The sequence below is a fragment of the Gymnoscopelus microlampas genome, assembly GCF_963454915.1.
Source record: "Gymnoscopelus microlampas genome assembly, chromosome: 4".
Lineage (NCBI taxonomy): Eukaryota > Metazoa > Chordata > Actinopteri > Myctophiformes > Myctophidae > Gymnoscopelus > Gymnoscopelus microlampas.
This window is the reverse complement of record NC_139941.1, coordinates 30,376,639-30,403,617: the sequence shown is the minus strand read 5'-3', so window position 1 is coordinate 30,403,617 and position 26,979 is coordinate 30,376,639. Positions and strand designations below refer to the sequence as shown.

Sequence of the window (26,979 nt, the reverse complement as noted above, 5' to 3'; positions counted from 1 at the left end):
TAGTATACAGAAAATGCATTTTCAGATCGGGATACCAATTTTATCGAATAGTAGAATAGAGTAGAATAGAAGTGATGAACTGGAACACTCTGATAAAGCTGATAAATGGGTACTCTCTCCTGATTGGCTGACATTTTGCCACCTTCCTGAAAATGTATTCTCTTTATTAAAAAGGTGGAGAGATGGGGAGACTGAACAAATACTCAATATCTGTTTTTACTATCAAATTATAGTGCTTTAACCTTTTACAAAAACCTTTTTGTTTTAACCAAAAAAAATCACTTACCCTAGCTACTACTAGTCACTTTAACTGTCAATCAACCAATATTCACAGTTCCTTGTGGAATGAATAATATAAATACATTTGGCTACTGTTATATTTTTAAAAAGAGATTTGGAAGAGACACTGACCTCCAAATCCAGCTCAAATGTTATTGCAAACTTTTCAGCTTCTTCAAATTTGTGCCTGTAGAGAAGCCTGCTGAGTCTGGGAACAGTAAACAGTGCAATTTATCTTCCATTATTGACCTCACATATCTTCTGTTATTGACATCACATATGACATAGGCCGATTCAATTTACATTCCAACTATTAGTGCAAGACATGTATGTTACCTGTTCTCAGGCAAAGCCTCTGTGAAGCATCTCATGACAACAAAAGATATAGGCTCCTCTGGGCTAATTGAAGATAAAAATAAATAAACGTCCATCACTCAGATATCACATCATGGTCAAATGTTCACTGTGAATCATTTACAGTATGAATCAATAATGGCAAATGTTAAAGATCACTCTTACTTTTCTGGGTTCTCAGATATCCCTTCAAGCAAATAAATTGTGTCCTGAAATGAAAGTTGACATGTGTCGCACAGTGTACGGCTATTGAAACCAACAAAGAACTGGTTATATTGCAATTAGCAAGAATTGTAGATTGTAGATAATTACCATGCTCATTTTTGTCTGAACGAGGCAAGAGGTAGAGGAGACATCGAGAGAATAGAGAACAGCCATGGAGGGTAGAGAGCGCACGTGAAGTGTGCTCGTCTAAATAAATGTTAAACAAAAGAAAACATACTGAGATTATACATTAAAGGAATAGTTCACCCCAAAAAATACTTATTTTCTATCAATTACACACCCCTCGAAGCCTTGAATTCATGGAGATTTTTCTGTTTTTGACGCATTCCTAAGCCAATAATTTGATGACCGGCTGTGTTTCTGGTAGGAGACTACCGGAAACACAGCCGGTCATCTTTCAAATCCCCTCTAAAGAAATATGAAGGCTACCTTGTGGTTGTCCTTCTTGGTCAGTGTAATCATCTTCTTCATGCTGCCCTTTTCTTGGCTGAAATACAGATCGAGTTACATTAAAAAATATTTACTCAGTCTAAGAAATCACACAATACATAAGCAAGTAATATCTCACAAAATTGTGATACTGTACATACACCGCCATGGCAGCTGAGTCACACTCTGTGATGAGTTGGAAGTCATGTATGGCAAGATCAGGCCAGCAGCAAATCATGACCAGACAATGTAGGTCCCACATACTCAGAACATCCTGAAACCAAGAGAGAAAAATAATTGTACCAATAGTGCAGTGCTTATGACCCCTGCACTATTACTACTGGAACGCCGCTAGCCCCGTTATGTGCCGTTCTCTATAGACTGCATATAGTTGCATTGCAAGAGACAATGGGTCATATAGTAATTACCGGTAGCACCTAAATTGCTCGCTGCTAGCCTAGGATAAAATACTGCCAGTCTGCCACAACTTTTCTAGGATCAAATACTGCCAGTCTGCCACAGCTTTCTGCCTAAGTGATGTGCCTCTCCTATATACACCACTCTCTGCTTTCATGTGGTCTGATCAAATAAAGCAAAAAAATATAAAAGGGGTGGATTGACCATTCTTAAAAAAACAAAGCAAAACAAAAAACTCACAATTCATTTTGAAATGTTTTTGATAGAATACAGCATAAACCTGTATAGAAGACATATCAGGGAACTAACAGACACTTTTGAACTTACCTCAGTGTCTAGAATATAGATCAGATTTTCCACCACCAGGATCTTCCTTACACCTTGCAAGTGAAGGTGAGAGAAACAACAGCTTAAACAACAGTTGGCAAGAAATTACACTTTTCATAAGAACAAATATCTGATAAAAGAACAATTATATCTTGAAACTCATCCTGATAACTGCCTACAACACATTTCTCCAACCAGGAGAGCAGCATCTTTTTCTAGTACATTTAAAACTGCAATCCATAACTTTGTTTTGTGTGTGAATAAAACCTTCAGAACCTTCCAGAGCCATGTGGCCCATACAGGGGTTAAAGCAAAAAAGAATCCCAAGACTGAAAATTATTTTCAGACCATGTCCCAATATGTGATTTTTGATTTTTAAACATGGCACATGGAATCCTCAAGACTGAAATCAGTCCCCAGGACTGAGAACTTTAATCCCAGCCCATAGGTCAGGAGCCTCTCTCCTGTTTCCGTGGCGTGAGGTAGCTTGATGTATGTAGTGTAGTGTAGTGTAATGACGCTAGTAGTAGTATGTAGCAGGGACTTCCCTCAATTCAACCCTTAATGCTGAGTGCCAAGCATGGAGGCATTGGGTCCCATTTTTAGTGTCTTTGGTATGACTAGGCCAGGGATTGAACCCTGTCCCAGACCTCCCAGTCTCAGTGCGGACACTCTAAACACAAGGCCACTGAGCTGTAATCTTTATAGTAGAGCATGTTAATACAATGTAATTAACACAACTGCTGTGGTTATAGTTGGTCTACCTGCTCTTCTATTGAGAAATGGATGGTGGAGAAATGTAATCTGTGGTCGAGTAGGACTGGTTGACAAGTGGTATTATTAAGCTCAAATGCTTAATATACTGTATCCTCTGATCAAACATACTTTATGTATTAGCTCAACAGTAGAAATGTTGGGGCTCATGTGGAGGACCTGGGTTTGAATCCAAGGTAGGACATACAAGTTTACAGATTGCAGCTTTAAGAACAATTTCTCTTCTGACGTAGAATGTATTTTTGACTGAATCGGGCAAAATCTCGTAATTATGTCAGTACTGATAATACAATTACATGATGGAAGAAATCACCTGGGATTAAGCTAGAATCCAGAGAGTGTGCAAGGCGCATAGTGGCCTGATGTGGTTCCAATGTCCAGTGGGTGAGAACGTCCTCTTGATTCCCCTTTAGAAAGCAATCAATTGAGAAGAACCAGTTTTTTTGGTATTAAAAACAATTACAGCACCTTTTAATTGGACCCAGTACAAAGTTGATTCTAATTTATTTTTTTTGCAGTGCCGCCATGGTGATTTCAAGCAAAACATTTTAAGAGCCATCTCCTCCTTAAATGTTCTATGACATTCATTTTCACTTTTTTTATTTTTTAGGTTTTTTTGGGGGTTTTATGACCTCAATTACACCCAATAAATCTGAACTTTGAACATTCAGTGGATTTTCTGTGGTCTGGGGTTTTCTGAATAATTAGGCTGAAAAGTTATCTGAGCTTGGCCCTTCGACAGTGAGGTCACTGTCGATTAATCCCACCCATTCTCCGCCTCGCCCCTCCCCTCCCCTATCCTTTCCTTTGGGGAAGGCGGAGCAGAGGCGATGATTGACAGGCAAAATCCCTCACCAGCGACACCCGCAGGCAAAGATTTCTTTTTTCATTGCAGTTGAAAAGGCTTTAGAAATGTGATATAAAAACACCTGCCATGGATCAATGGAGTGGATTTTTTTGTTAAAACTTTCTATACACGTTTGAAGGACCATGACAAAGACTTTTAATGTGTGGTAAAACTGAACGTCATGAAACCTTTAAAACAGATTGTGTACAGACAGTTGTAAAGGCCAAGCATAATTTGGTATTAAATTACTGCCTGAACCACCCAGGTGGCCATGCTTTGCTCATTTAGTGCGGTCCCTTCAATGCACTCCATTTAGAGGAATAAATCCATCTTCTGCCTTTAACACTATTCTCTAGGATGGTAAAGACATATGTACCCCAATAATGAGATGTACTTCATGGCTTAGATTGAACATCACTGCTGTACTGCATCCTTCCCCATGTAACTCATTGGTGGAGCAGAAGTCGATCTTGATGAGAGACTGGAGCTGAAAGGAAGCAAAATTTGATTAAATATCTACCTATCCATTAGTGGTTTGTGGGTCGATCCGTTGCCTGCAGGTCCCGCAGGGCAGGTGGGACCGGGTTAAGATTCAGACGTAATTATATAATCTGAGCTTGTGTTATTAATTATGCACAGCTGGATCTATTGACACAGAGAAATTAATAGGATCGATGCAACTTGGATCTCCACGATTATTTGTAAACAAAGAGAGACGCAAGTATGAAACAATATACTACGTCAAGAACAGTGGCTTTAGTTTTCGATTGTTGGAAAAGCAAGCCACAACATTAGTCAAATGAGTAAAGGACGCGCTGTGAATCAATAAACACTGCGGGGTGACAAGCGCAGGAGATGATCCATTGATAATTTCGTTGTAGATCATTTCCTACGGACTAACCTACTATAGGGCATAGCAGTGGCGGTGGAACCAGAAAATGGCCGCCACTGCTATGCCCTATATTGCTTGGAATAACAACAATTATGAATGAAATGCTGCGTGGATGTAAATTAACTGTTGTTGGAAAAACAACTCTCTCTCTCTCTCTCTGGAAAGCAAGTGTGGTGACAAGATGGCACTTAATAGCCTGCCTTTTTTTTGGGCAGGTTGCAGGACGGGTGAGGGTTGTTGACCTCTATATATTTTCGCGGGCTTGGTGGGGCGGGTTGGGCATTCATAGCGGGCGGGTAAAAAAAAAACCTGAGCAACACATCACTACTATCCATACATACACACAGCATATGAGAGTTGTCTTCAATTACCTCTTTCAAAGCTCCGACATCCGTTTTGTCAATGGCTAAAGAAAAAAGGATAGAACATTTATAATGGAAAACAAATAAACTACAACATAAGCATACAGTAAATCTTTTGCATAATAACCACATACCCGTCTGGATCTTCACTAAAGCAAGGTTTGTGATGTGGAAAAATCCCTTGTTTATGAGGAGTAGAATGCGATACATCCCTGCAAGCATGAAACAATAAAACACATCCAACCTGGCATTACTAACATCTAACATTCCATAACTTCATCCATTTAATTGCTCACAAAAGGCTCAATTTATTCCCCTTCAAATCCAGATTATAGCAGTCCATCTCAGAAACTAGTTTCAAATAACAAGCTAGAAATAAATCTCACCTGATGAGACCTTATCCTCCTCTATGACGAGATGCCGGTATGTTTTACCATTTCTTTTACATGTTTTTTCCACCAAAGCCTGCAAGATATTCCTTTGTATTAATCAAACAAATCACATTCCTTTCATTCCCATTAGAAAGCACACTGGATAGTTATACAGACTTTCATTATGGCTGGGTCGACCGTCTCAAGCAGAGACACCTAAATATCGTGGGTGACTTCAGACAAGTACTGCATAACAATACAAGTTAAGAGGACAGTGCTATAATCCCATAAGGTGTAGGACACTGTTGAAACCACACATACCCTGGTGAGGAGGATCCTCTTTTGTGGGACATATATCAAATTGAGGTTTCCATTTCTTTCGCAGACCACCAAAAACTGTCCTTCCAGACACACATCCACTGCATCCACAGCAGTTTCTGGAAGAAAAAGTAACACCCCCCAGCCCTCATTAGTAAACAAATATATTTTAGGGTAAAATTATTAGACTAAACAGTACAGTCACACAGCTCTCTGCAAAATAGTTTTATTAATTTGTTTGAGCTACCCATCCATCATGTTTGGCACACAGGTTTAATATGTACCATGAAAAAAAGGTTAATAGACTGATTCACAGAAGGCGACGAAGCTCCAAAGAAACAAAAATGACATCTAAACACAAACTAATTGATGCTGAAACAAGCAATATCAAAGAGATATTTACCAAAGTCAAGGTGCAGCAGGATGTTCTGATAATTCTGATCAAACAGAATGATGGTTCTGTCAGCAACAACAATGCTACTGTTCGTATCACTAGAGGAATAGAGATGCGGATTGGACTGCACCTGCAAAAGGACAATCATTTCTGTAAGATTGTTGGTCAATACATAGTTTGAAAAATGCAGTTTAAAAAGGAATAAGAGTAGAGCAAATGCAAGGTGTGTTGTGAGGACAGTCTGGGGTGTCTGTCAATCACATGAATATTTTAACCATACAGCATGGTAAGACCATTCTAACGCTCAGAATTACCTTTTCACCAGTGGAAATTTTGACCAATGTATCCACTTGATACAAGCCACTGTTTTCATCTGCGACTGAAACATTGCGAAGCCGAAGACTGCTGGTGTCCTCGTTAGTTAGAAGTTCAACGTCGTTCCACATTGTAGTTCTCTAACTTAGACGAAAGGATTAAGATCACTCACTTAACGTCCCTGTTAGAGCGCATATTACCTACTGTTGGCCCGTCATTGGGAAACAGGCAAATTATTACTAGTAGCGAGAGTCTGGTACCGAGATTGGGTCGCGCCAGGCTAGTAAATCCGTATGTATTTTTGCTCTAAAGTCACAAACTACACTACTACTCACAGCTAAAGTGTACAGCTGGTCAGACCGTCAAAAAACTGACTTATAGCGTTGGCGTCTGAAGTGTCAACACGTTAAAGCAGATCAAACAAACCACTGACAGACCAGGTTTGACAGACAGAAGATAAACATGTAACTTCAGAAATTGGCGGGCTGTAGATTCCATCCGGGATGAACAAGGCGGAGCTTCACTTTCGACAGGAAGTGAATGCGAAAGTTGAGTGGGTTGCCAGATCCACCCGGGAGAGTCTCTTTTTCACGGTGTTTCGCAGGCAATGAAATATTGGTGTGACATGCCATCAGCAACTCAAACTTTCTGAACTGTCCACGGCCCTCCTCTGAGACACAGACCGAGTAGACAAAAATGGTACCATGTTATCATAAGCATTAGTGAGGATTTATACTATTGAAGACCAATTATACGAAGATAGGTTGAAAATGGGTGAAGTCGTCCTTTAATAAACTGCCGCTGAATATGGACACATATACAGGGTAGTGTGATTATTCTAATAAGACAGATGCCTTTTTTAATACTGATAATTTTGATGGGGGTAAACTTGCATTCGGGGGATGTCAGAGATACAATCTGGCAACCAAGGCCCACATCCGCTCAGCAGCTGAGAAGCTGAGCTAGTAAGCTACACGACGACGACGACGACGGCTAGTAAGCTTTGTCGTTCAGTTCGTTGTACCCGTTCAGGATAAATCAAAACAAAGAACAGTCGCCTTACTTAGAGAGTCTACCTCAAAGCCAACATGTCGGTGAGTAATGTTAGAGAAGTGTCAAAGATGCACGACTATAGGACCGTTTGCATTAAGTCGATGTAAGCTCGTGATTATATTTAGATGTCTAGGTTCATAAAGATGGCGACCGACTCGTCTGTACATTGGAAGGTTAACACTAGCATTCCCAGCTAGCTACTCAGTAGAATTTGACAATTCACTTGACTTACTGACGCTACTTTTGAACGATGGTCATAATATAAACAATATGATGTAACAAAACGATTGAATATCTGGAATTCTATTCACGCCAACGGAGGTTTAATTTGATGCAATGGTTTTAGCTTGCGTGGCTTATTGTGGCTAACTTAGTGACAATGAATTCCTTAAGTCACCGTTAGGCCTATTAGTGAATGGTCTACAATGTTGAAACCACACGATAAAAAAAAAAAATAGTAACAGCTTTCTTCAGATTTTAGGCAAGGCTTTCAATAAACCGTACTTAAATCACGAATGTGTAGTCACATGTGTCTATGTAGTGAATGCTATTTTGTTTTGTGCTCAACAACATGGAACCATTGTTGTCAACAGAAAACTGTGCTCATATTGGGGTTTATATTTAATAAATGATTCCCACTAGAGACACATGAATGAGCCTCTAGTCTCTTCCTGAACAAAGCAAGTACAATAAAAAAAATCAATGCAAAAAGACGAATTAATTTGACTCAACTGATACTGATTTTATAATGTTAAAGGACGGCTTCATCCATTTTCAACCTATCTTCATATAATAGATCCTCACTAATGCTCCTGATAAAATTGTGTCATTTTTTTCTACTCAGTCTGTGTCTCATAGGAGGGCTATGGACACACAAACCCATCTACCAGTGACATCATCGTTAGGAAGTTTTTTTTCTTCAATATTACATTTTTTTAATTTAGAATTTTATTAATGCAAGAACAATGGCTTCCATTATAGCATGCTAACTTTCCAGGAATAGAAAGCCTGTAGTTTCTATTAGCTTGGATTCCCCATCGATGATGTCACTGGTAGATGGGTTTCTGAACTGTCCACAGCCCTCCTCTGAGACAAAAATGGTGTTAGAGGGTTCCTGCATCCACACGCTTGTGTCACCAATACAAGTACAGCTGTGAACATAGCAGCTGTGTCTATAAGGCAGTAACTTCAAAAACGTATCTAAAGGGTACCAATAGTAGGCTACTGCCTCTACCTGAAAATACAGTGCAACTGTCATAACTCATGCCCATTCTTTTAAGGCAAGCGACGACGACTCTGCTGACCTGCACAAAACAAGCTCACCTGCACATCACAGAAAAAAACACAGTACAGAGAGCTCCAAGTCGCCCAGAAGCTCCAAACACCACCATTCGCGGTCACGATCCAGGGACAGAAAACGTAAGTAGTACTTTGACTTGTTTGCCCTTTTTGGGCGTTGAAATTTATATCAAACTCGAAGATTAATATAATCAAAATCTTCATAATATGGTCACCTATTGATCTGACACAGAGCTCAAGACCACGATGCTAGACAGGAGAGTGTGGAGGGCAGCGATTCAGGAGTCCCGAATTGGTGTTGTTGGCTAGACCGCAATCTTGCATCGCATCGATCTGACACGATTAGATAACATGTTAAAAAAAACATCAGTCTGTTAGTCCTAGCTGGGACTATATTTACCTACACAGAACCACAGGGGAAATGATTTTGTAATGTACTAAACTGACTAAGGTTTAAATGTATATCTTAAAACGTCTGTCTACTTACAGGTGACAGGAAGCAGAGACGAAGTCGCAGCAGGAGCAAAGAGGTAATTCGTGATTTCATTTTCATGCAAATCTTCAGTGCCTATAGATAATTTTAGATTGTGGTAAGTATATTTCATCTGGTTAAATCAAATGTATAGATTAAACGCTAAAGAATTATAGGTTTCCAGATGGACAGGGCCTTATTCACATGGAAAGATGCCCTTTTTTGACATCCCTATGTTGACATGTCTCAAAGGAACCTTTCCTCCTTGGATATCTGTCACTAATTGTAGCCGTTTTACATGAAGTGAAGAGTGAAGAGTAGACTTATTTTTTTGTAAAATCTTGTGTGTAGATCACATGATAACATTTCTACAATAAATCATACTCAGCGTGCTAATGCACGAAGAGACTCTGAACAGAAGACCCTGCTGACATAGCAAAATTATATGCCTACTACTGGGACAGGTAACTATCAGCCATCAACTCATATTTGCCTTTTATTTTTACAAAATTAAGTAAACAATTTGGAATTAACTATTGTTTCTTTTACAGCTATGGATGGGCATAAAGACACTTTCAGCTAATACAAATAAACAAATAGCACATCTTTAATCCCATGGATAATTATCTTTAACCCACTAAGACCTGAGGCAGATTGTAAAAACGGCTTCCTTCTTTCAGAAAAACGTATAGCTATATATCGTCTCTGTCGGGTGGAAACCTCATGTCCAAAACTGTGACTTTTCAGCATACAAATAAAAAAAATGGCATAATTGGCATTTTTTTCAAGCTCAAAACGTGGCGCGAAGCACCGCATTTTGAGCTTGTAGATCTGCTAATTATGCTATTTTTTCATTTGAATCCTGAAAAGTCCGTTTTGGAAAAGTCTGCTGCTTTTAATACTTTGGTGACGCTGTAGTAGGGATGCCACAATCTGACCTTCAGCCAATTCGAAATTCGGACAGCCCTGGCGAATATTTTTCGATTATTCGAAGGCGCCGTTTTTTGAAAAATATTTTTCAAAAAAAAAAAAAAAAACTTTTTTTTTTTTTTTTTTTTTTTTTTTCGCTCCTGTTTTAGCATTATCACGGTCATTTCTGGGTTGCGCGGCCCAATTATTAGTTACGTTAATGTTTGGGCTGGGATGCTTTCCAGCAGGGGCCTCAGTGCGGCTGCAGAGTTCATGTTTGGGCTGGGCTGAAACAGTGAAACGCTCTGAAACTGTGGCCATTTACAATTATTAAGACTATAATATTAGTATTAGCATATATTTTGATTGAAACTAAGGCATACAAAAGTAAAAAGTAAAAAAAAAAGTAAAAAAAAAATTTTTTTTTTTAATAATTAAATTTTTTTTTTTTTCATTAAAATCGAATTTTAAAAATCATTTTCGATTATGGAGACTGTAACGAATATTCTAAAATTCGAATAATCGGTGGCATCCCTACGCTGTAGTATGATCATGTAGGGCATTAATTTATGAAAAATACACAAAGTTAGAATATGGAGATAAGCGGTTTCTGCCCGACAACTGTAATAATATATAGCAACAGCTAAAATGACACAGAGGCGTTCCCAGCTTGAAAGGTGTTACAGGTCTAAATGGGTTAAATAGTCGTTGTTATAATTGGGCCTATTGGTTCATTTATAACCTGATCATAAGTCTAATTATACCTTTTGTATCACTTTGCCAGATTCAGTGAAAGACTAATTATTTTCTGAACAATTAGCATGCATTGACAACCTCCCGTGCTTTAGTGTTCTGCTAATGTTTAGTTATTAAATTACATAGTCTGGAAAACAAGGTGAAATCCTATTGAGCAGGGAAGTAGAATAATGATTCAGAGGCTGGTGCATAAGCAGGGAGCATCAACGGATTTATAGGTGTTGATTCTTGTCTTGTGGTACATTAGTGTGGCTCCAAATAGCACACACTATGGAAGATCTCGTAGAGGTGGTTTTACAGTTCAGGAATTGATGTTTTAAAACTAAATTGGCTGTTGCATTGGTTTATTTGGTGAGTTAAATATTTTAATACATATTTGCCATAATTCTGTTGGATGTCCATCCTTATATATACACATCACTGGATTCAGTTACATTTTGGTTATTTTGTTGATAACCTTGTGCAATGTGCATCCAAGTAATAGTTCTGTCTGAGAATTAGATATTGACACTTGCCAGCATGTTTTCAGGGCTCCCACACTGGGGAATTTCAGAGGAGCCTCTTTCCTCCTTTTTATTAATGGTTCACTTGTCAAATGGATTAACATGCAAAGTACTTAGGTATCACATAACTAATATAAAAGTTTGATGTGGTTAGTTTAGCTCATGTACTTTGACAAAAGCATTCACTTAAACGCCAAGGGGTATCACAGGACTGTTCATAGCATTCACTTTGGTGCCAACGGGTGTGTCACAGGACTGTTCATTTATTTTTCCTTTTTCTTTTGGTAATTAGATTTGACCTTTTTAAAAGTCTGAATTATGAAATCACACACATTGTAGAAAAATGTTTAAGCAATGTCAAAATTAATTGAAGATTGGCTGACCTCATCACGTTATTCCCACATTCATACTGCTTGAGTCATACCAAGCTCAACATATACATTTCACTCATGAGCATGTTGTTTAAAATACATTATGGAAATAGATTTTTTTTTTGTGACGAGGTATTTTCAACCTGTCAACTTAAATAAGTATCATTTGCTGAAGGCCATGGTACTAACTCTTTTTGTTGCACTATTTTCCTGAAAGAGACAACTTCTTCTTAAAACAGGCACGAAAGCGGGACCCTGAGAAGCCGTCAAAGTCATCCAAGAAACAAGATGAGCTGTATGAGCAGAGCGAAAAGGGGAAGGAGAGACTTTCAACAGAGAATGGAGAGGAGCGGTATCGACGCAAAGAAAAGAAGCCCTCCAAGGGACGCAGCCACTCAAGGTCACACTCACGGGAAAAGTGAGTGTAGTTAATAACCAAATGTAGTCTATTGAAGTGGGATTATGACTAGAATGTGACTGATTCCAATCTCTTGCCCATGAGCAAGTCGATTAGAATGGAACTGCTCATTGGCACACATAGACCATGGTTACCAGCTGCCAGATGTGAATGTGTTTATCTGTGAGTGTGATGAAGTTGAGCTTAGCTTTAAAAGAGGGTCTGTTCCCCTCCAGTTAACGGTAGGCAAATTGAAATGGAAGCTTTATTAATGCTGACTGGTTTGTTTGTTTTTGTTCCTTTGCACTTGCCTTAGAAATGTTTAAGAAATATGTTACTATTGTTACTCTGGGAATGCCACTTAGCCAAGTTCATAATATAGTCCTCTGTTATTGATCATTTTAACTGAATATGTTGTCATGTTATTGATTTCCATGATGATTTAAGTGATTCCTTGCTTCCAGGCTGCATCACAGCAAAAGTAGAGACAAGCGGCGATCACGGTCACGCAGCCGGGACCGGAAGAAGAAGGCACGGTCTCGGTCAGGTTCCAGAACCAAACACAGGCACCGTAGCAAAAGCCGTAGTAAAAGCAGGTGAGTTTGTGAAACATTTACCACATGTTTGTTTGAATAACTTTATTGCCTTTCCTTTGTCTTTTAACAGTATGTTGATAACATTTGGGTGTTTTTGAATAGGGAGCGAAAGAAGAGGATTGAGAAAGTGCGCAGAAAGAGTCGGAGCAGGTCTGTGAGTCCACCAGCTTTCCGGGGCAGAAACACAGCTATGGATGCACAAGAGGCCCTGGCCAGAAGGTATTGCAACAGCTCAGAGAAACTAATGTGTGAGAGAGGCTTTATTCCCCTTAAACATTAATTTCCAAATAATGGTGACTAATTTGAACTATTTTCATGCTGATTTGCAGATTGGAAAGGGCCAAAAAGCTACAGGAGCAGAAAGAAAAGGAGATGTTGGAGAAGCAGCAACAGCAACAACAAGAGATAGCTGCAGGTGAATAACACTGCCTTGGAGACTTTATCATTTCATTCAGAATGCATACATTGCCTTTCATCTGTGCTAATCATGTTTTGTTTTTAGTGGCCACTCCTCTGCTGTGTGACACAGTGGTTGCGGCTGCTGCAGCTGCCACCACCACCACCAACCCCGTTCTCAATGTGGCAGCGCTCTTGGCCTCTGGGACCCAGGTAACTCCTCAGATTGCCATGGCAGCACAGATGGCAGCCCTTCAAGCCAAAACGTTAGCAGAGACTGGCATTGCTGTACCCAGCTATTACAACCCTTCTGCTGTAAACCCCATGAAGTTCGCTGAGCAGGAGAAAAAGAGGAAGAAGCTATGGCAGGGAAAGAATCCAGGGGTAAGAATTCACTTGGTTCCAGCACCTAGTATGTATGTTCTCATATTGTGGTTCTCCATTGTCTGTGTGGCTATTTACCAGTTCAGTCTTTGATGTTGACTGCGTCTCAATATTTCTTAAAGGACAAATCGCAGACAGCTGAATTGTGGGAGAAGCTCAACTTCGGAAACAAGGACCAAAATGTTAAATTTCGCAAACTAATGGGAATCAAAGTACGTAAGAGCCCTTTTAATTATACTGGCATTTCACCATTTATATTTTTTAATGGACCACCCATGGAATTTCCCCAGACTTAACAGATTGTCTTATTCATAGGGAGATGAGGAGGGTGAAGCCGCAAAACCACTGAATGAGGAGGGTTTGAAGACTCTTCAACAGCAAGAGGAAATGTTTAGAAACCTTGATGTTCAATATGAGATGGCCAGGTCTCAGACCCACACCCAGAGAGGAATGGGCCTTGGTTTTGGGTCCGCATTTTCACGTGGAATGGATGGAATGATCTAGTGCCAAACATTGTGCTGTTTTGGTGTCTCTCGACTAATCATATAGGTCTATCAACTCACCGCTAGCCCTCAAGCTTGCATGGATGTTGCTTTGATCTGTAATTTATTTAGAAGCAAAAGATCTCACATCTTGGAACATTCTAATGTAAATAGTGAAATACTGAGCTCGTCTCAGAGTTTAGTAATATGTACATCTTTACAAAAGTTAAATGACTGATGCTGTTTGAACTTAGATATTTGTTTGAAAAAAATGTGATAGCTTTTTCTTTTTCTACTAAAAGTGATTGTTTGATTTGGAACATTGTCTAGGTCAAGTTAATATTTGTTTACATTCATCTACCAAAATGCTTTTCAATTTTATCTGAAGTCGATGTAGCATTATTGGAATCCACATTTTTTTCTGGAATAGAAAAGTCGTTGGATTGTTGTACGAAATGCTTGGACTTGGGGAAAGAAGTAATCAGATGTAATTAAAATGAGTCAGTTTGTGTTGGATAAGGTATTTTGTATGTCTCCACATTCAGGCACAATTACTATTTGACTATTGCCAAACAACTGCATGAATATGATTTCTATTATAATCAGATGAAAGACGGTTTCATTAGCTATTGAACCTGATAGGGGAAAATATGCATTACAATATATACAAACTTGACACATAAATAAAAATACGATTTTCAGATGCTTGATTACAATTACTCTTAATTTATTATTCCAACTTCATCATTCTTACTCCTACTTACATATAAGACTTGAGTACAGCACATGAGCCACACCAGTAATGAGGTTGTGGTTTGCAAACTCAAGTATAAGGAGTAGGATGGGGTACTCGCTGTGTCTTTTCTCTAGACTGGACTCTTCACTTAAGCCCATCCAATAAAGCAGCAGTGTTTGCATGGCTTCTGGAAAAAGCTCTGTGACAAGTTCCTCTGCAGGTGGAAGGTCACTGATTCGCTCAATATGCTGAACTTTAAAACTCTCTACTTGATGACTGATACTACTGTTTGCAGCATGGAATTGCTGGCCAAGCCACTGGCTTATAGCATTTAGCAGTTGACTTGAATAAACTGAATCTGAATGCTTGGCCTCCAGTAGTGCTAGCACAGTTTCAGTCACATCATTTTCCTCCAGTTTACCATTTATATAGTGATCAATAGTGTCCAGGAACATGAAGACCGTCTCAGGCTGCCATGTGCAGCCTTGACTCTTACACGTTATTTTTTCCTCCAAGCTGTGCAGTTTTTGTCTCAGGGTAAATGAATTGAGTGGTGCAGGCTCTCTTTGCAAATCCTCGGCAGGTAAGTTACAGTAATCATGATCTACTGAGGTATCACCTGAGGGACCTGTATCCACCTGACTTAAAGTCACCATTTCCTTAGCAAATTGAAAATGTGACACCTGCTTGACCTCCAAGTTTTCACAATACATCATCCTACTGGACATTGTGGGGTCACACTGTACACAGAAGTTGTAGCTCATCTGAAGAGGGTTGTCATGTATTTGGGATTTCCATACATCCTAAAGAGGGAATATACAATGGATATAGATCAGAATATTTGCCATTTGATTTAACACATTTATTGTTTTTGATAAAACAATTTGCAAAGCTATGCAGAAACATGCATAATCTGACCTGGAAGTTCTCCAACACCTCAAGTTGTTCTTGTTTGCTGTACAATTCAAAGGCTACTCGAAACAGTCCTTGGATGCTGTAGAACCAGAGGCTATTACTGGTAGATGGAACTTTCAACTCATGAAACCTAAATGCTGTCAGAAAACATGACGAAAATAACGTGGGTTGTATTGTATTTGCAATTCTGAAACAATGACACTATCACAGTCAATCTCTCAGATCGGAGTACGGTCGGGTTACCTGAGGAAAAATAGATTTTTGTGGCCAATCCTTTTTTGGCAAATTTTGCATGATATCTGGGATGGTTCTCTGTACGAATGTCAGTATTGGAGAAGAGATCAGCACCTAAATACAACGGTACAATTGGACCCTGAAATAGAAACAAACAAAAAGTTATGAATATGTTCCACCTCTCCAAAGCACTTAAATGCAGGGAATTAGAATTTCGCCCTTTTCATTTACAGTATGTGTAATCAAGAGGTCGTTGATCGCAGTGTTTACTTTTGGTACTTTTACATATATTTTGATGCCAATACTTTTGTACCTTTACTCATGTAAATTTTGAATTCTGAACATTTACTTCCAACAGAGTATTTCTACATTTCATTATTGACCAGTGGTGAGTAGTACACCACTGGTGTGTAGGCTAAAACATAGGTCTACCTAGCTCTGATTCATAGCCTGGTCTACCCACCTTGTTTGGACATTCTGACAGCCTGAACGATGTTTGGTCAACCATGTCAATAAAACGAATCTTCCGTGAGCCCTCGTTGCAACGAGGTAAAGTCAACTGGACAGTCGTGGAAGTTGACATTGTCGAAAAGTTGAAACAAAGACAGCCTCTCTTCAAAGTCTCAGCTGCTAAGCTGCTACCAGACAGTCTGCTCTAGCAGGAAGACCTGAAGCTTGAAAATGGAAACGTTATCAAAGATAGATCACGGATGTATTAGAGACAGATGATGATACACACGTTTCGAGGGGCAGACGAGACAACACAGCGCACAACACAGAGAGGCTTTAGATAATGACCATTATATCCAAGACCATAAAAAAGAAAGACATGTCATCTCCGGTTTACTTCTAGTGTTGCCAGGTTTTATGAGAGAAATAAGCAGCCAGGTCTAGGAAAACAAACCCAAAAGAAGCAACACGTAACCTCGCATCACCAGCCGTTCCACCGCGGAGGAAATAGGGCAGGCCTCACGAGTACTTTAGATCGGCTATTTGAAAATAGCCGATCTACAAGCTCACAATGCGTCGCAATGCGACCGACGCGTTGTGAGCTTTAGATCTGACATTTTCATGTCAGCTCCCTGGCACAAACCATTTTCATGAAAATATTTGAGAACCACTGGTTTAAATAATAATCAAAATATTTGGAAGCAAGCCTAAATAAGCAAGTGCACTTTAGAAACAATCGCAACCACTTATATTTACAGAAAAAGAAGCCCAAATGTCGCTTATAATAAGCGGACATGGCAACACTGTTTACTTCCTGTACCTGCGTGACGTGAGTAGGCGGCCGCCTTTTTAGCAGACCGGAAGCAGGTTGGAGTCTATTATTTCCCTATGATTCTTTCTAATATAGAAGAGTGAACGTGAATGTGAACACAGCTTCTGAACTAGTGCCATTTTTAACTCCGTGGTCACTGGTCACTGAACTACATGTTGACCCGATCGTCACAAGCCACACAATCTTCCCGAGATTTTCATACTAAAATGGCTTTTTTTCCAGAGAGACAAATCAAGAGAAAATCTACTTTATTATCGGCCTTTTCTGTCCCAGCAACACACGCTCGTGCGATCTAACGCCATTAAACATATGACGTTCGCGAGATCAGACGGCGCCCATTTAGGAGACCATTTGTGTACATAGTGGCTCCAATTAGGAATTTGGGATGGTATATCTATCTTCATAAATTGACCATCTTTGTCATTGGTAACAGGATAGGTGGGCATTAGAACATGCTTAAACTTTCGACGAAGGTCTAATATTTCTACAATTGCTACAAAACCTGTCATCCAGTCATTTTGAGACATAAATAAGAAGTTGAAGGATAAAGTGTACCGTGCATGTTCACATCATGTATACTTTGCATTACTTTTCAAAACGTTTTATTTTTTTTTAACATTCTGGACAAAATAGCCAATTTTACATCGAGGTGGCCAGATGTCCCTAGTGCCCATCTATCCTGTACATAGAGCATATATCGATTTTAACTCTATGATATCGATCCTGTATCCTTGCCACTTCCTGATTCTTCTTATCACGTGACTCTGCCAGAGCCAATGAGAGACCTGCGTAGCTCGGCGTAGCTCTTTAACCTCTGAACCCACGTCTTGTGTCACACAGACAAGAAGTGGAAGATGGCGGCGGTAGATTTTGGTGACAGTGAACTGTTTGAACAACTCGGCGACTCTCTGCCTGTCCCCACGCACATTCGCTTCACGGACGATGAGGGCATGGAAGACACATGCCACGTCAGGGACAGGCTGGAGGAGTGCGAGGAGATTATCCAGAGACTCACGGATGAGAATATCCTTTTGTTCAAATGCGCTGTTTGCTAGCAGGCTAACGTTAGCCCGCCGCGCTGCGAGACTCCGATGCAAATGAGTGCAGATGAAGAAGAACATGACAAGAAGCTGCGAAAACATATGATTGTTGTCTTTGCAGCAGTGTTGCCATGTCCGTTTATTATAAGCGATTCTGGGCTTTTTCTGTAAAGTTGCTTTATTGTTAGTTGTGGGGTTTTTGGGCTTGTTTCTAAAGTGTAGATGCTTATTTGCACTTGCTTCCTAATGTTGTTGAAACCAGTGTTTCTCAAACATTTTCAAGTCAAGGACCCCCAAATTAATATGTATTTGTCTGCGGACCCCCATCTGAAAATATGTTATGCCAGGGACGCCCATACAACATTTGTGTTAAAATGTAAAAAAAATATATATCACATTTTGCACTTTTTTTGTTAAAGTTAGGGTAAGTTATTTGCTTTGGTTAAAATAAGTGTTAAATAGCTCTATATTCTGATAGTACTCATTGCTATAGAGTGTTTGTTCAGTAACAGGAGTCTCCTTGTCTCTCCACCTCTTTATTAAACAGAAAATGCATTTTCGTTTAAGTTTCAGTTTCATTTCCAATTTTATCCAACCAGGACAAAGAACTCAATCAGGATACAGGTTAAACAAGTGACATTGGAAGTGATGACACTAAGAAATTAGCAGACAAAATTGGAACTGGAACACTATACAAATTAAGCTTAAAAATGGGTACTTTCTCCTGATTGGCTGAGATTTTGACACCTACCGAAAAATGTATTTTCTGTTTATTAAAGAGCTGGAGAGACAGGGAGACATCTGTTACTGAAAAAACACTATAGCAATGATTACTATCAGAATATAGTATTTAAACCTTTTAACAAAATACTTTTTGTTTTAACCAAAAAAATATCACTTACCCTACCTTTTTTAATACTTTTTTTGTTAGATAGCAGATCTACAAGGTATTGTTATCTCTATTTCCTTGACTCACATTATACATCAAAGTCTAAGCAGAAAGCTGAGGATCTTGACGAGGCCAAGGTAAATGTGGACCTGCATCCATAAATGTTTTTTAAAAACACTATTTAATCACCTAATAATAATTCATTTACAACCCTGTGTTACAGTGGCCTCAAAGTCGAAGATGTCAATCTTGATGGCCCACTTTTACAGATCCTTTATGCAAACAATGCCATATCAAAGTAAGTATTGGTTAGTCTTGCTCTATGCTTAGTTGTCCATATGTGGCATGGATAGAAAGTGACCCTGTTTAAATTGATCTCTCAGGCAGTGTCGACAAGAAATTGAAGATTGTATCTGTAGTGTGATTCAGAAGCACCAGAATCAGGGAAAGCAAAATAGTTCCTTCCATATGCAACCTCAGGTACTCTCCTACAAGTACAACATTAAATATAATGAATCTGTAAACATCAGAGAAAATATGACATGGCTTAAACATTTCCTATCCCTTGAAGAATTCAGCTTTTGTCATGGAGGAAGACCAGAAGACAAAGTCCAGCAGTTGTATCAAGAAAATCACAGAGGTCTTTAGTGTGAGTACCTTGTGGAATTCATAATTAGTTGTCAAACATTTTGAAGATATAAGGGCTGTTCACACTGAGCACTATAACTATACAAATATAGTTTTCACACCAACTATAGAAATTTGTAATACAGTGGTGAACGATATAGTTGTAGTTATAGTGCTCAGTGTGAACGGCCCTAAGGTGTGCTTACTTTTGTAAGTGCCTGAATGCCTAACTCCTCATCTACATTGGTAGCAAGTGAATACCTTGGGCTTGGGAAATGAATAATCACTGTTTAAATGTGAGACATATCAAAGCAGTTTGTTTGACAAGTGATTCATTCTAGCCTCGTATACAAGACATTAATTAAAGATTATTTCTTGTTTCTCGTCTACAGATGGTTGGAAGTGTCATGTATTTTACAACTTTTAGTGTTGATAAACTGGGACAGCCTTTGCTGAATGAAAACCCCCAGCTGACTGAAGGGTGGGAAGTTCCAACGTATCTTTATGACTGCCTGATGCCTGCTCAGAGAATTTGTTCATTCAGGTCTACATGGATCACTCGTGTGTGTGTGTGTGTGTGTGTGTGTGTGATATGAATTAGTTCCAGGAATATGCTCTTATTTGTATGTTTTTTTAATCAAAATATTATGCCATTTGACCAGGGATACTGACAACATAGAGCATTCTTGTCGATTATATGATAAATTCCTGAATTGTTGCAAAGATACGAGCAGATCTTCAACCAAGTTATTGGCACAGCTGGACAAGACATAGAAATGAAAGAGAGAAGGTAACAGTATGAATGAAGCTGTACTTTGGTACATTGTGATATGATTCTGACTTTCAGTGACTGCAACTGCGGCAAACCCTCTAATCACAGCATGCAACTTATGTGTTCATTGTAGACCCAAGCCAACTTGCTTCAATTGTGGACTAGGTGGACATCAGCTGAGAGACTGCCCTAAGGTAAGGATACTGTTTGTATATGACATGAATACAAGTTGATCCACAAGGAAGTGGAGAATTACAGAATAGGTACCCAACATGCAAAAGTCCAAAATGTAAAGAATAAAGATGGAAGCCATTGTATAATGCCAAAAATGTATTGAGTGTTTTGCCAGGAGGACCCCTGGTCCTCCTGGCCTCCTGGTTAAAGTGCCTGAGAAAGACACTGAACCCCAACTGTTCCCAGGGCGCTCCTAATAGTTAGGATGGGTTAAATACAGAGGATATATTCCAGGTACACATGTAGAAACGTAGGGACACATTTTGTTATTTAATGATGTATTTGTGATTTGCTTTAGCCAAAAGATATGGCTACAATCAATGAAAGAAGAAAGGAGTTCAGTCAAAACAGCAACCAGTCCACCCTGAGCAACCAGCGGTACCATGCTGATGAAGTAGAGGAGCGATTTGCTAAATACAAACCTGGAGTCTTAAGGTAATATTGTCATGTTGTAAGTGTTTTTGTAGTAGAAAAAGTTAAATAATTGCACCGTGCTCATTTCCCTTGTCTTTTACCTCCTGTGGCGTTGAATAGCGAGGAACTACTGGCAGCATTGGGAGTTGGTGTCAACACCCTTCCTCCTCTGATATACCGCATGAGACAGTTGGGGTATCCACCAGGTTGGCTCAAAGAAGCTGAGCTTGAAAACTCTGGCCTAGCGCTATACGATGGAAAGGGTGTGTTTCTGCTTAACCCATATTCAGGTACAGCAAATCATAGACAAGCATGACAATACATTTGTCAATTTATCCTTTTTTCTCTTATTCTAGTTGCAAGTGATGGAGCTGTAGAAGGTGATGCAAATGGACAAAAAATCTCTTACGATGTTTCCAAGCTGGTAGATTTCCCAGGCTTCAATATTCCTGCACCCTCAAAAATGAAAGATGTAAGTTTTACAACAGAGAAACATTTCACTGTGACTCCATCTGAAATTTCAATAGGTATTTTAACCCATTAAAACTGGGAAAACACCTGTCATTGTAGATTTTTGTTAAGTTTTTCAGAAAACACTTAGGATTTAGAACAGTGGTTCTCGAAAATAGCAGCTCTACATGCTCACTTAGTGCGGCGCTGCAAGCTTATGGTGCATCTGCAATTTTTTAATTAAAATAATGATCTCATAGCCCTGGCCCAGACTTTGTATTTAGCTACTGCTTTATTACCGCGATTGTGGGAGTCTTTACTCTAAAAACCTAAAATTCTGTTTATTTAACATGGCATGTAGAAATTGCTTGTGAAAACAAATTATATTCAACAGCCACCAAGTCATGTCCATCTGTGGTTGTTAGAATACCAATTCTACAGTAATAGTCTGTGTACTAATCCAACAAACCTTTTTGTCTCTCTTCCAGGAGTTCATGCAATACGGTTCCGTTCCAATGCAGAACAGCCACATGAAGCACAACTTTGCTGCCTACCTGTCCAACACTTATCCAGAGGTAATAATCAGAAAGGCTGTAATTGTCAAAACACAAAGCACTTTCGATGCTTCACTAAAGCCATAACTTTCCCAACCAAATCTAGGAAAAATGCATTTAATTTTTAACAAGAGTCCAATAGTGCCATGGCTTCCCTGAGCAATAGCTATGAATAGCAATTTACTAGGTGTGTACTCTTATGAAAGAAGTATCAATGATGTTCTAACATGATAACTTGAGGTTTGTATGCTAATGTTGATCACTTGCTATGCAACTTTGCTGTATGTATGCATGTAGTATAGCAATGTGAGCTTTGATTGGCATAGCATCAGCTGAGTTGTGAGGTACACTGTGATTGGTCTACCTTTACACAAATCCTGTTCCAGATGGCTGGCCCCTGTGTGACAGCACACTGTAAATAGTGACTAAATGGGCAAATACGTTCCCGAGATCGGAATGTGCTAATTTAAAAGTTATGTCCAGCGCTTAATGAAACAAACTACAGTAGGTCTCAAAGGGAACCTGGTATGGTGTCATGGGGAAAGAAGTCTGACCACTGACAGGCTTGTATAACTGCAATAATACTACTGTTACCTTGTATCAATGTGCCAAGCTAAAGTCCTTTACAAATTGGTGTCCTTGCTGTATGCCAGGGGCCGGCAACCTTTGACATGAAGTGCCACGTTTTCATTTTCTAGCTAGTCAGTGTACCATATCGACATTAAAGGAGAATTCAGGACTACCTTTTTCTTACCTTTTTCTTACCTTTTTTAAGATTTTTTTTTTGGGGCTTTTTTATTGCTTTTATTTGGAGAGGGACAGAGAAAGTAGTCTGACAGGAAGAATGGGGAGAGAGATGGGGGGAGACATGCAGCAAAGGCCGTCGGGAACAGGACGCGAACCCACGGCACGCTGCTATTAAGGATTCTCAACCAGGGTGCCTAGACCGCGACGCCACGGCCTAGGCCCTTTTTCTTACCTTTTTATATGATATTATTATATCTTAGGATGAGTGGTACAGTAGAAAAGAAATCATAACTCCATCCCGAGTCCACCGCAGCTAAAAACCTGAGCGTACGGTCCATGCGCTAGATCGCGTATTATTATATTGTAGAGCAATAACCCACCAATCTCCCAGACTCCCTCCCCAGTCAGAGTTCAGAGTTTGAATTAAATGCAGAATTATCTGCAGGATGTAGTTCGTATATAGATGTGAGTGGACTTAATTTAACTGACAAAACTTTTTTTTTAATATCTAATTTTAAAAGGAAAAAATCTCGCACACTTATGCCAGTGTGCCAGTGATCACCCTCCCTTGTGCCAATGTTGGCACCCGTGCCTAATGTTGCCTACCCCTGCTGTATGCCATCCTTTCTAGTCAATTATGCAGTAGTGTCATAACCAGTGGCAATACATTTGGACACTTCCTGTGAGACAAGAGGTAGTATTTAATTAATTTTGTAATTTAACTAATCTCATATGATGTGCTCTGCCAACAGCCTGGTGCCATCTGCAACAAGAGAAGGCAGGATTCTGTCTCATCTTCTCAGCAAAGAAAGAAACGAAGGTCCAGTCCCGACAGAAGCTCAGATATGGATTTAGACTCGGGTAATGGTTCTTCAGAATCTCTTAATTCATTAAGTACCTTTTTTTTTTTTTCTAACTGACTGCTCATTTGTCTTGGTGATATTGGTGAAGAGACATGTGAATAAGGCGCAGGACTACATTGAGGTCCAAACCGTGTGGGGAAGAATGTATTCTTTATGACGGATGTATTATACAGGAATATTTGTTGTGTTTTGTTTTTTACCTTTAGATAACTTTGTTTCTATCTTCCTAGATCTAGACACCTCTGGGTTTTACCCAAGCCCACATGCCTTTCAGTTCCAGCCTCCTCTCCCTCCTGGCTCGCCTGCCTTCAGTTCACCACCTCCTTTACCCCAGGGTACACCACCTGCTACTCCGACTCGACCCCCTCTGCCTAAAGGCACCCCTCCTACCACACCCTCTAATCGCTCTCCAGCAATGAGAGGAACTACCTGGAAAGTGATTGACCAGGCTGATTATGTGGAGGATGGCCTGACACTGGAGGAGCTAGAAGAGCAACAAAGGATAATCATGGCAGCTCTGGAAAATGCAGATACAGCCACTAACAGTGATTGTGAGACACCCGCCCTGGGAACACCTGTACCCAGCTCGCCAAGTATTTCTACATCTGCCCACGTAGACACAGAATCAGAAATGGAAGATCATGAACCAGAAGGAGTACCTGAGACGAAGGGATCCACGGAAGCCAACTGTCAAAATAGTGAAGAACAGACGAAAGCTGATATGTCCACTAAGGCTAAAGAATACAGCCTTGAGAGCCCTGGTCCAGTCTGCACACATGTGGAAGATGGCCCTCATAGCCCTGGCTCAGTCAAAGCTGAAGAAGACAGCCCTGGCTCAGTCGAAGCTGAAGAAGATGGCCCTCATAGCCCTGGCCTAGTCAAAGCTGAAGAAGATAGTCCTCAGAGTCCCGGCCCAGTCAAAGCTGAAGAAGATAGCCCTCGTAGCCCTGGCCCAGTCAAAGCTGAAGAAGATAACCCTCAGAGCCCTGACCCAGTCAAAGCTGAAGAAGATAGCCCTCAGAGCCCTGGTCCAATCTTGGTCCAAGAAGATGGCCCGAAGAACCCTGATCCAATCGGAGAGCAAGAAGATAGCCCTCAGAGCCCTGGTCCAATTAAATTTGAAGAGGTTAGCCCTGGAAGCCCTGTTCCAGATCTCCCTACTCAAGAGGTTGTAGATGACATCTCTGTTGAGAAGATAATAGCAGTACCCCATCGGAGTAGGTTTGCAGCTGGAATTGTTCCTTTTGAGGATACACCAGAGTTTACTGAAGTTGCTGAGGCCACAGGGACATACCTTAAGATCAGAGACGTATTAAAATGTTCACCACGGAATTTGGCAAAAAACAAAAAATGAGATGTTAGATCAAAACCCAGGGATTCCTTTTTTTAAATATTTTCCAGAAGTATAAGGGTTGAGTATTGTGACCAGTTTTTTTTTTAATGAGTTTTATTTTTGTACAAAACTGAATGTTTTGCTGTATGTGAATTTGATACTTGTGTACAGAAAACATGACACTGAACTATGTAGATCTTGTTCAGTATTTCATTGAATTATTTTGCAGCACTATGTTGGAGAATCTTTTTTATTCCAATTTTTTTGTAAAAGGGTCTCGTCTTGACCAGTTTTTACCTGGAAAAAGTAATATTTATGACATTGTCTATTTTTGATTCAGCGGGACATGCTCTTAACATTTGCCATTAAACCCACTTTGGTTAGTTCAACTGTGAAGTTATTGCAAAACTATTGTAATGAGGCAGTCTGTGTCACTGTCTGCAATGACTCAATACAAGGTATCATAATCTGAATAACATGCATATTATGTGCATGCACTGTATGATCAAGTCACAACACAGGGAAATTAAACTTTATATAATTAGATCTTTAACTCAATATCTGACATGGTGCACTTAAGGTTCCCCTGTCCAGTATTGCTGATTTCATCTGTCAGGGTATTTCTAATTGGTTTGTTACAGTCTCATTTATACATCTGAGAATTACAAATTCTCTAAAGTTGGAATACAAATTGAGTTTGTTTAAAAACAAAATAAGGGATATGCGGGTATTGGCATGTTCCCATGTTTCCTCTGTTAGTTTATAGTTAATTATAGCTGACTGGACTGTATAATAGTATGCAATTGTAAATACATGTCATATTCCAGGATTTGGTTTATATATGTATATATTTTTTTTTTCTGTCAGGATCAGGATAATATTTCTAATTGGATTTTCAAATGTTTTTCAAACGACACAAGCAATAAAATTAAGCTGTATCATGAAATGTTCATGTTTGCTCATTAGAAACATACAGTACTGCATTCATATTTATTTAATTTAATTCTCATGAATGCTTACTTATTTACTTATTCTCATAAGTAAATTATTTTAATCACATGCATTGTGAAGGCGGAAGGCATCTCACATACAGTTTAAGATTAAATGGTAGAAAGACCAAGTGACAGGTGGAAGGTCATGTCCAAAAGATGGTTGGAGGTGACCACATACTATTCAGACATACATAACCTAATCATAAAAATAAAAGGTTTATAGACACAGATGTGCTTGCATGGTGTGATGATCCAAATATCTAGTAGACTTGGCCTGCTCGGGGACTGTGCAAGTCAGGAGCAAATTGAGGATGCACGCCCCACCTGGTAATGCAATACCCATTGTACCCCTTGTCAGAGTACTCGCTGTAGCCGTTAAAGAGTACCCAGTGCAGTACCTGTGATCACAGTACTAATAATAATGTTAGATATTACAATCAATGGGTTATTTATAAACAGGCACCGGCCAACCGGGAACATGATGTAGAATGTTGTTCCCAATCGATCGATCCAATTCCCACTCTGTACTGCACATGCCAAATTTGCATTCAATTTGTTAGACGGTGCCTGAGATAAGGGCATCTGTCATCCGTCCTCTAGTCTAGACGATGTCCAGATCTACTTGCCTCTTAAAAGGCAATGACTCAATACAGCCGCTACTTAAAATATACAAAATACTGGATGGACACAAAATATCTAAATCCTGATGAAAGCAAGACTGAAATAAATTGTTTTGGTCATGGATATCCTGTCTCTCCTTCCAATACCGTGGGACCTCTAAGCTCCAACATCTGCTCCGACCGTTGGCGTGACTTTTAAACCGAGTAAATGTCCAAAAATCTTTCACTTTTTCATAAAAGCATGAAACATTTCAGATATGAAACCATCACAAAACGCCTTGTGGCAGCCATGGGGACCGTTTTACTTTCCGCGATAACCAAATGATGTATTTTGCATCATATCTCCTGAACCAAA

General features: G+C 39.6%; 4 protein-coding genes across 5 annotated transcripts in view; 2 read left to right on the top strand and 2 right to left on the bottom strand.

Moving 5' to 3' along the window:
* The window catches only part of kntc1 (kinetochore associated 1), a 35,480-nt gene extending 28,745 nt beyond the window's left edge, over positions 1-6,735 (bottom strand). Inside the window, exons 1-15 of the mRNA XM_084055018.1 lie at positions 6,304-6,735; positions 5,999-6,119; positions 5,599-5,714; positions 5,293-5,371; positions 5,041-5,118; positions 4,916-4,950; positions 4,029-4,139; positions 3,119-3,212; positions 2,032-2,084; positions 1,449-1,561; positions 1,288-1,345; positions 946-1,044; positions 799-842; positions 616-678; positions 412-487 (exon numbers count right to left, since the gene is read on the bottom strand). Of these exons, the coding sequence (XP_083911144.1) occupies positions 412-487; positions 616-678; positions 799-842; positions 946-1,044; positions 1,288-1,345; positions 1,449-1,561; positions 2,032-2,084; positions 3,119-3,212; positions 4,029-4,139; positions 4,916-4,950; positions 5,041-5,118; positions 5,293-5,371; positions 5,599-5,714; positions 5,999-6,119; positions 6,304-6,435 (1,272 nt within the window). The 5' untranslated portion in view covers positions 6,436-6,735. The remainder of the gene's footprint in view (positions 1-411; positions 488-615; positions 679-798; positions 843-945; positions 1,045-1,287; positions 1,346-1,448; positions 1,562-2,031; positions 2,085-3,118; positions 3,213-4,028; positions 4,140-4,915; positions 4,951-5,040; positions 5,119-5,292; positions 5,372-5,598; positions 5,715-5,998; positions 6,120-6,303) is intronic.
* A 498-nt stretch (positions 6,736-7,233) lies between these two features.
* Positions 7,234-14,435, top strand: rsrc2 (arginine/serine-rich coiled-coil 2). The gene is made up of 10 exons (XM_084055029.1): positions 7,234-7,398; positions 8,638-8,776; positions 9,146-9,186; positions 11,907-12,085; positions 12,529-12,660; positions 12,763-12,879; positions 12,990-13,075; positions 13,163-13,440; positions 13,563-13,652; positions 13,756-14,435. The coding sequence occupies exons 1-10, from the start codon at positions 7,393-7,395 to the stop codon at positions 13,942-13,944; spliced, it is 1,257 nt and encodes a 418-aa protein (XP_083911155.1). The 5' UTR covers positions 7,234-7,392; the 3' UTR covers positions 13,945-14,435.
* A 218-nt stretch (positions 14,436-14,653) lies between these two features.
* Positions 14,654-16,629, bottom strand: LOC311043691 (uncharacterized protein). Of its 2 annotated transcripts, XM_084055031.1 has the most exons (5): positions 16,606-16,629; positions 16,271-16,481; positions 15,817-15,946; positions 15,577-15,710; positions 14,654-15,461 (listed from the first exon to the last, which is right to left on the bottom strand). In XM_084055031.1, the coding sequence occupies exons 2-5, from the start codon at positions 16,388-16,390 to the stop codon at positions 14,679-14,681; spliced, it is 1,167 nt and encodes a 388-aa protein (XP_083911157.1). In that variant the 5' UTR covers positions 16,391-16,481; positions 16,606-16,629; the 3' UTR covers positions 14,654-14,678. The 2 variants fall into 2 exon arrangements, with proteins under 2 accessions (XP_083911157.1, XP_083911156.1); XM_084055030.1 differs by lacking the exon at positions 16,606-16,629 and having other exon boundaries at positions 16,271-16,596.
* Positions 16,630-17,863: 1,234 nt separating this feature from the next.
* On the top strand, positions 17,864-25,952 carry zcchc8 (zinc finger, CCHC domain containing 8). The gene is made up of 14 exons (XM_084055313.1): positions 17,864-18,114; positions 19,115-19,155; positions 19,242-19,316; positions 19,402-19,498; positions 19,590-19,667; positions 20,038-20,141; positions 20,370-20,435; positions 20,551-20,611; positions 20,950-21,086; positions 21,186-21,328; positions 21,422-21,537; positions 22,004-22,090; positions 23,569-23,677; positions 23,910-25,952. The coding sequence occupies exons 1-14, from the start codon at positions 17,944-17,946 to the stop codon at positions 25,031-25,033; spliced, it is 2,409 nt and encodes an 802-aa protein (XP_083911439.1). The 5' UTR covers positions 17,864-17,943; the 3' UTR covers positions 25,034-25,952.
* The last annotated feature ends 1,027 nt before the right edge of the window (positions 25,953-26,979 follow it).